The sequence below is a fragment of the Lygodium microphyllum genome, chromosome 2 (genome assembly GCF_053477565.2).
Source record: "Lygodium microphyllum isolate KBCC chromosome 2, Lygodium_microphyllum_v1.1.10, whole genome shotgun sequence".
NCBI classification, from domain to species: domain Eukaryota; kingdom Viridiplantae; phylum Streptophyta; class Polypodiopsida; order Schizaeales; family Lygodiaceae; genus Lygodium; species Lygodium microphyllum.
In genome coordinates this window covers 41896591-41905787 of record NC_141136.1, presented here as the reverse complement: position 1 = coordinate 41905787, position 9197 = coordinate 41896591, and the positions used below count along the sequence as shown (strand labels likewise).

Below are 9197 nucleotides of genomic sequence, written 5' to 3'. Positions count from 1 at the left end.
TAGATAGAAATTTTATTTGTCTCTCTTTGGATAAGATATCCAATGATATATGGAATATAAATATATATAAAGTTTATTTTGAGTACTAGCGTTCCTTGCATGTAACATTTTGTTGATTCAAATAAATTACTACAATATTTTGAATTATGTGTCTTTTTGAAAATACTAACCCCAATCAAGTCTTTTTTTAAAAGAATGCATGGTCTCTCTTGGCGTGTAGGCTTTGTGAGAATCTAGTCAATATGGGATTTTCACATCGGTCAACTAGTAGAGATTATGTGTTACATATTCATAGGCATAGACTTGACTCTACACGCCATAGACGACGACAAGTTGCTAGGCTTAGGACTCAAATGATTCAGCTATGAACAAAACATGGTCGAAGGGGGCACAAAGAGATGTATTTTGCTATGGTTGGGTGCCAAAACATTTCACAGAGAGAAGCTCTAGATCACGATAGTGTGATCCATGAGGGAGTTCAGAGTACCTTGCATAGTATGCAAAATATGCCTTCTCGCACGGGGGTTCTAGATAGGAATGGTGAATTGATTGAGCAACAATTTGCTTTTGCTATGAATTATAATTGCAATATTGGAAATAGTCAGAATCTAGGAAATCCTGTGATTAATGAGTCACATGTCAATAATGGTCCAACCTTTAGCCCTCAAAATGGAGGTTTTTGCTCCATTTTGCATGCTTTGCCTGCAATGGATATTCATCCTGCAACTACAATATTGCTATTTCAAGACCTAATTGTGCATTCCATGGGAAGTCTTTCAGAGATGTGTGAGCGATGTTCGGCTAAATTGTGGAGATGTGAGACTCAAGTGCAAGGATTGGTTTTGTTTGGTAAACATTGTTGTCGGAATGGAAAAGTAATGTTGCCACCGTTACAACGTCTACCGCAGCCATTGCATGATTTGTTGCATGGTATACATCCTCAAAGTAGAGTATTTAAGAATAATATATGGGCATATAATAGTGCTCTTGCATTTGTGTCACTTGGTGCCAATGTTGATGAGTTTTTATCTGTTGTGGGGAATTCTTATACCTTTAGAGTGCATGGCTCCATTTATCATCGTATAGGCCCTCTGCTTCCTAATGTGCAACGACAAGAATGACCAAGATTTGCACAACTCTATGTTTATGATACTGAGCATGAGTTATCTAATCGATTGGGTGTTATGCCTAATTTATTGCCAAATTTACTTGGAGAGCTTCAATTTATGATTCATCAATATAATGTATATGTGTAAGATTTTAGATCTGTGGGTATGCAATTACAAAACAATCCCTTGCATGATTTAAGAATGACTATTTTTGGCATTCAGCAGGCTAATAGGCAATACTCAACTCCAGTGGCAACTGAAGTTGCGGCTATCATGCCAGGACAAGGCGATGAGAATAGTCTTGATCATCAAGATATACATGTTTATAGTCGAGATGGACAATGTATTGCTGTTTCGAACTTGCACAGGGCATATATGCCAATGCTATATGTTCTTCTTTTTCTTATGGGTGATGATGGTTGGCATGTAAAGGTGCCTTATAGTAATGTTAATATTACAATTAATGTACGTGGATTGTCTAATAAGGATTATGTTACTTAGATATAATTTTATTCATTTCAACTACAAGTGCGAGAGGACAGTGAGGTTTGCATGTTGCGTGGTGGTCGATTGTTGCAACAATTTATTGTTGATGCTTATTGTAGTGTAGAGCAATGTAGGCTGGCTTGGTGTTGTCAGAATCAATTAGTTTTACGCTCAGAAGTTTATAAAGGCTTGGCAGATATGATGAGATTGATGGATAATGGGCTAGTACAGGTTATTAGTGCCTTTGTTGGTAAAAGGGTGGTTTTGCCATCTTCTTTTACTAGTGGGCCAAGGCACATGCATCAATTGTATCAAGATGCTATGGCTATAGTGCGGAGTAAGGGAAAACCATATCTCTTTATAACAATGACATGTAATCCAAAGTGGTCAGAGATAACTAATGCTTTGTTGCCTAGACAGATTGCTTATGATCCCTGATTTGACTGCTCGGGTCTTTCATAAAAAACATGCTGATATGATGCATACATTGTTGAAAAGGAATTTGTTTGGAAATGTTGTAGGCTATGCTAGTGTGATTGAGTTTCAAAAGTAAGGATTGCCATATTCTCGTGGTTTGTTGATTGTGGAGCACCCTTTTAAACTCTCTAAAGCATGCCATTATGATAGGTTTGTTTGTGTTGAGTTTACTGATATAGCAAGGTTTTCAACTCTGTTTGAAACTGTCTCAAAGTGCAATGTCCATGGTCCTTGCGGTGCGTTGAATCCCAAGAGCCCTTGCATGCGTGATGGTCGATGCACTAAAAATTTTCCTCGGAGGTTTGTGAATGTGACAACTATTGATAGCTGTGGCTATCCTATTTATAGAAGATGGAATGGTGGAAACACAATCACAATAAAGGGTAATACTATTGATAATTGATGGATTGTTCCATACAATCCTTACTCGAGTAAGAAATAAAATGCACATATAAATGTTGAGGTATGCTCAACAGTGGCAGCTATTAAGTATTTGTATAAGTATATATACAAGGGACATGATCGTGGAACGTATTTTGTGGGATGAGGCTCCAATAATGCATAGGTATGCATTTGAGGCAGTTGATAGAACTTTAAGGGATATTATGAGTTGTGATAAACCATTTGGTGGAAAGGTCACTTTACTTGGAGGTGATTTTAGACAAATCCTTCCTGTCGTGATGAAGGGCTCCCGTGAAGATATTGTTAATGCAACACTATGTTACTCTAATTTATGGCAGTGTGTTAAGGTGCTAAGGTTGTCTGGGAATATGCGAATGTCAACCGTTGGTGATGTAATCAATAATGGATTTATTGGTTGGATTCAAGGGATAGGGGATGGAGTGGGTTTTACAGAGAATTGTGATAAGTTACATATTCCATCTGGCATGGTATTAAAAGGACACTCTATTGAAACCTTGGTTGATAGTGTGTACAATGAAGTATCCACTATGATAAACTTTGGAGCATATTTTAACGAGCATGCTATACTTGCAGCGCGGAATATGGAGGTGGCCTCTTTGAATCATCATGCATTGCAATTGATGCATGGAGAGGTTATACAGTACTATAGTGCAGATTCGATTGTAGAGACATATGGTAGCTCATTTTTGTACTCTATAGAGTATTTAAATATACTAGATCTTGGAGATGGGTTTCCTCCCCATCTATTGCTGCTAAAGTTGAATGCACCTATTATTTTGCTTAGGAACTTAAATCTGGGAAAAGGTTTATGGAATGGTACACGATTGATATGTAAGGCATTCAATAGAAAGGTGATAGATGCTGAGATAATAACAGGAACAAATGTAGGGGAACCAATTTTCATTCTTGGGATCACTTTTATTCCTAGCACTTTGCAATTCCCATTTACTATGAGGCGGAAGCAGTTTCCTATTCGATTGGCGTTTGCTATGACCATCAATAAGTCGCATGGCCAAACTTTGTCTGTTGTTGGTCTTTACTTGAAGACACCGATATTTACACATGGACAGTTGTATGCTGCATTTTCAAGGGTGAAATCCTCATGTGGTGTGAGAGTCTTGCTAGATGAAAATGGGAGCATTATGAATGTCACAACGAACATTGTATACAAGGATGTGCTTCTAAAGATGCAATAAGGTGTATTGCTTTCTTGCAAGGATGCATGCAAATATGTGTTTTTTTGGAGGGTGCAATGGTATGCTTGCTTTTTTGCAGGGATGTATCCATTGAAATTTGATAGCTTCGTAGTCATTGCTTGGCTCATATGTGAAATGGCCTTTATGCCACGTTCGGTTGGTATATACTCTGTAGTAACTAATTATTTCCTGCACTATGTTTAAGTGTTTACTCCACTTTTGCAGATGCCTACTCCATGTTGGAGCTATTATCCATCTTCTGAGTATCAGAAAGAACTACAACGTATCTTGCGCGCAGTAACAATGCTTGATATTATAAGAAGAATGCTTGCAAGGGTCATTGAGCGTTTATATGATGATGTCAATATAGAGATTTTACTTCCAGTTTTTATTGAGGTGGTGCATTGTGGATATACTCAGTGTTTTCGAGTGCATATGGGTGAAACTAAACAGGATAAGAGGTTTCGACGATCTCACATTGATAGAATACCAAGGGGATGGCCGACATATGAATTTAAAAACCTCGATTGCTTTGTGATGCTACATCAAGCTATGACAATGCCTGCTGAGTGGTTTGCAGGTGTTAGGCCAGGTATTGTTATTCTAAAGTTAAGTAATCTTTGTCAGTTATTAGATGTGTTTACGTTTACATTGTGGCTTTCTAAAAATTTAGGTGCAAGAAATAGAGGAAAGATTGTCATGTCCCCTATAGCTCGTGTTTCCTCAAAGAAAAGAAAGCTCTGTTTTGGTTAGGCTCCTTATGAAATTTTTGGTTTTTTTGTTCGCATTGGCGCAATCTCTAAAACAAACTTTGGTTTTTGGCTCTCCTTCATCTATGTGTATTATTAATACAAAGGGTTTTTTTGTAATGCTTGGATACACTTAGACTTTGTAATTGTGGATAATATAGAGGTACTTCTAACTATTGCGCAAAGCAAGTATGGATACAAGTTTACAAGTTTGGTGCATGGTCATTGCACATATATATGAGTGTCTGTACACCTACGTACAAATGTATTTTTAGCCTTTTATACATGCATATGCGAGAGAGGGAGAGAGAGAGAGAGAGAGAGAGTGTGTGTGTGTGTGAAAGGGGGGGGAGAGATGTAAAAAGGGCGAGAGATGGAGGGGTTGAGGGTAAAGGAGAGGGGTAAGAGAGGGGAGGGAGGGGGAGAGGTGAAAAAGGGGGCGGAAGGAAGACATATAGGTTGTAGAGGGAGAAGAGAGATGAAAAGGGAGGAGGGAGGGAACGTGGAGGATATATATGTGTGTGAGAGAGAGAGAGAGAGAGAGAGAGAGAGAGAGAGAGAGAGAGAGAGAGAGAGAGAGAGAGAGAGAGAGAGAGAGAGAGAGAGAGAGAGAGAGAGAGAGAGAGAGAACAAATATATGAGAGGAGTCACAGAGTCACAGAGAGAGAATGGGGGGTGAAAAGGGGTAGAGAGAGAGAGCCAAATAAATAGTAAGAGAGATTCAAGATAGAGAGAATAAATATGCATTTCATGTCTTTTGTTTGTGGTCAAGTGCAATGTTATTTCTAATTGTAACACGCAAAGCAAGTATGGGTGAAGTTTATAGGTCTGGTGCATAATGAGAGGTGTTGTATACATATATGAGTTTCTATACACCTAAATGCAAGTATATATCTATCCTTTTGTAAATGCATATGAGAGAGAGAGAGAGAGAGAGAGAGAGAGAGAGAGAGAGTAAAAACAAAGGGGAGAGATGCAAAAGTGGTGTGAGGGGTTGCGAATAGAGGAGAGGGATAAACAAGGGGAGGAAGGGAGAGGTGGAAAGGAGGGGAGAGAGGAAGTGATGGGTATTGTAGAGAGAGGAGAGAGATAAAAAAGGGAGAGGGAGAGAGAGGGGAGAAGGTGTGAGAGAGAGAGAGAGAGAGAGAGGTAACAGATATTGGAGAAAATTCACAAAGAGATGTGTGAAAAGGGTAGGGAGAGAGAGAGATTGGCAATATATAGTGAGATAGATTCAAAAAAGAGAGAAAATAGTGAGCACGCATGTGACCTCTTATGTTTGAGGATGCAAAAGAAAAATATGTGTTCATGCTATGGTTGTGCAATTGTACAAATATTACAACTATATAGATGGTATAGTTATGCAATGGAAGTGAATTATATGGTGTTTTTACACTCAAGGATGACAAAGTTACTATGCGATTCCCTGTTGCCTCGCTTCGAAGCTGCTGCAAAGCGGGATAGCATTCCTTGCGCGCTTAGTAATGGCCTATAGGAATATAATAATAGGAATGGCATTCTAGTAGAACTGGTAATAATAATAATAGTAGGAACAAGAGAGATGACGTAGTGGGAGTAATCGTAGTCTAAAGGAATGACATACTAGTAGTGGTAATAACAATAATATAATAATAGGAACCACGTCAATGACGTAGTAGGAGTAATAGTATTAATAGACTAAAGGAACGACATAGTAGTAGTGGTAATAACGATAATAACGACAATGACTCAAGAGAAGGAATAAATCGAAGCTGAAAAGACGCAAATCTGGTAGCAGTTCCACTTGACAAGAGCGCGGGAAGGGGAACCGAGGTGTGCGCCATAGCTCTCTACATCGAGCTCGGCTTAGAAGGTCCTCATGCTGGCGCCATGAGCGCCCTCAACGGAGCTCCTCCCAGGCGACACAGGCCCTCCTCCTCCCCCGAGGAACACCCCAGTAAGCGCCCGAGGCTCGCTGTCAGGTACTTGTTCCCTCACAATGTGTAGGCATCTGTTCTGTCGACTGAAACGCCTATGTCGTGCATTATATAGCATACAGAACGCATCCATATAAGTAGATATACTGCAATGTCGCACCTTCAGTCAATGTTCAGTGACACATGTTCCAGGGCTACGTTGTAACTTCAGTCTCTCACAGTATACGCAAAGTAGGGTAAAGGGGCCAGTAATGTTGCAGCTCCCTTTACTGTTATGTTTTCCCCCCAATTCAAACTTGGAGGAGGTCCAGTGAAAGAGCAGATATCAACTGATTTCATCGGTGAGCCTGAAGCGCAGCATTATAGGGCTGCCACGTAGCATTCATCTTCATTGGTCCCCGCCTGCTATGCTTCTCCGGGCGTTTTTTGAGTAACTAGAATGAGTTTGCCTGCGTTGATCTTCACGTGCGCTGATTGTTAGCACCTAATATTTTTTGGTACGCTCTCCTTATTCAGGTGAAAGGCTCATTGAGAGGATTTTGTGAGATCTTCATCCTGCTGGTAGATTGAGAGGGAGCCCAGTAGATGCCACAATACTGGCTCCCCTACCCTAGGCTCTTATTTAAAGGGACAATAATCTACCTCTTGTGCCTGCTAAATTTTGAAGAGCTGCACTCAGTTTCCTGATGCTGTTTGGTGAAGGCAGGGCCCGGTAGATAGCTCTCTAGATATGCCATAGACAGAGAGAATACAAAGATGCCTTAGAAGAGGAGGAGGGAGTAGTGGCCACATTTCGATATAGTACTCTCTCTGACGAGATCACACAGTATTAAAACTTCTAAAGTTCTTTTGGTAGGAGACGGTTAGGAGATGTGTCAGTGCATTTCATGGGCTATCAATATTTTTATGCCCAGTAGGCTGCCATTTTTTGTGCCAGCTTATTATGGCCGACTAGCATTTATGGTGGCTAACCTGCTGTTTTTGGCATCATTATGCTGGCCGACCTGTGCATGATTTGGGCCTATCCTCTAGTCACTTGTGCATACACCTTTACTGCAGGTCGTGTTGGAGGGAGGGAGCCAGTGTCCACAATCAGTGTTTCTTAGTTTGTTTTGCACTGTGTCTTGTCTTGGTATATGGATTCAATTTCCAAAGCATCACTATTTTGAGTTCTTTTGCAGTGTTCTTCTTTCTTCACAGTGTTTCTCTTGTCTCTTGTGTATATGCAGTAGGTTCTCATGCTTCCATCACTGCACCCTACTCTACCGTCACACGTGGTACTAGATGTTTGTGTTAGGTCTTATGGTGCTGATTTCTGCTGCTGCAGGCCTGCATGTTCTCTCTTTTGCTGCTGATTGTACCTTTCTGGATGCTGTGTGCTACTCTCAAGCCTGCATGACACTTGTATCTGCAGTATTGGCCCCTTTCCTGTTCTCTCTCAGCAATGTTTTCTACTAGCACCTTGCGTTTTTTGTTTCTGCATGTGCTGCCAGGTTGGGTGGCATCATTATCTATCACAACAACCTGTTTTGAAACCTGCAAACTCTGCGTTTCCATATGCAGTACCTGTGTTTTCAGGTTCACACCTGTTCTAGGGCTTGTCAACAATCTTCAGAGGCTGCTTGTGTACTATTTGGGCTGCCACCTTTGTATTGTTAGAAGTGGATGCAATGATGGAAGTGTGGAAGACTGCTGTAATAGATTGCACAACACAAGAGAAAAGAGAAACAAAAGAACATTGCAAAGAAGAACTCAAAAGAATACTTGGGAAATGGAATCCATATACCAAACACGAGATAGTTGCATATAACAGTGAGTCATTAGTTGTGTGGGTTGGCGTTGGCTCCCCCTCTCCATCAAAACTTGCATTGGAAGTTTGCAAGTGAATGACATTTGAGGAGGAGGGGGACCCACAAATAAATAGACATAAAATAATACCTAAAATACATTAGGTCAGCCAACATTATAATGGCCTAGAAATATAGTCACTTGGTGAAGAAATGCCAAAAACCATAAACATAAGCACCAAAAAAATGCGTAAAATAGACTCCTGTTCCTAGCATCATAATGGCCGAAGAATATAGTCGGCTAGTGAAGAAATGTCAAAAACCACAAAAATAAGTACTAGAAAAATGCTTAAAATAAACTCATGTGCCTAGTCCACGAATAACACATGCAGAAACTCACTCATGAGCTGACTAATTTGATAACACCCTCTATCAAATCATGGGTGATGTGATACAATACAATGATATAATGATAATGACTCATCATAATCCGCACAACAAAGATCATTAGAATAGGACCATGGATGTCCAAGGAGTGGGTGATCAAGCCACCTCCAATGTGTCCCAGAGAGAACCTAATGTTGATGTTGATTGTACCAACTCTTGAAAATAGATAAGAATCATAGCAACTCTCTATGTATGTTAAACAATGCCTTGCAATAGCATACATGACCATCCTATCAACAATGCCTTTGAGCATACGTTATACGCTTTCGCGATAGCTCGATCTATCTCACTAAAGTTGAAAACTACATCTCGATGAAGTGGAGCAAGCACACACTAGCTTGCAAGGTGGACACAAGAAGCTTGGTATTCAAAGATTTAGCAGGTGGAGAATCATAGTAGCTTGTATTTGCATGATTTTCGAGCTTTAGCAAGCACGAGAATGATTCCATAAAGGTGTGGACTTTGTTAATAGAGTATGTCAACTCATGTGTGAGTTTGAGCATGTTTAATGACTGGGCACATTATGTAGATATTTTAGGCATTTTATTGTGTAGCATTTTATGCTTTGGGGCATTTATTGTTGCTAATTGGCCATGCTGGTTGATTT

The 9197-nt window shown here is 40.0% G+C and overlaps 2 protein-coding genes across 3 annotated transcripts in view; both read left to right on the top strand.

The window, feature by feature from the left end:
* Positions 1-3076: 3076 nt before the first annotated feature.
* Positions 3077-3691, top strand: LOC148039662 (uncharacterized). The gene has a single exon (XM_087662013.1). The coding sequence runs from the start codon at positions 3077-3079 to the stop codon at positions 3689-3691; it is 615 nt and encodes a 204-aa protein (XP_087518139.1).
* Positions 3692-6186: 2495 nt separating this feature from the next.
* SMC5 (structural maintenance of chromosomes 5) overlaps positions 6187-9197 on the top strand; it is a 156245-nt gene continuing 153234 nt past the window's right edge. The window contains exon 1 of one of the 2 annotated variants that reach the window (XR_015693094.1): positions 6187-6401. Coding sequence is in view for 1 of the 2 variants with exons in the window: in XM_087692548.1 (XP_087548674.1) it covers positions 6310-6401 (92 nt within the window). In the remaining variant the exon portion in view is untranslated. The remainder of the gene's footprint in view (positions 6402-9197) is intronic. The other variant, XM_087692548.1, reaches the window with a different exon arrangement.

Coding starts and splice junctions, on each gene's coding strand:
- LOC148039662 (XM_087662013.1), top strand. CDS start 3,077: ATGGAGGTGGCCTCTTTGAATCATCATGCATTGCAATTGATGCATGGA.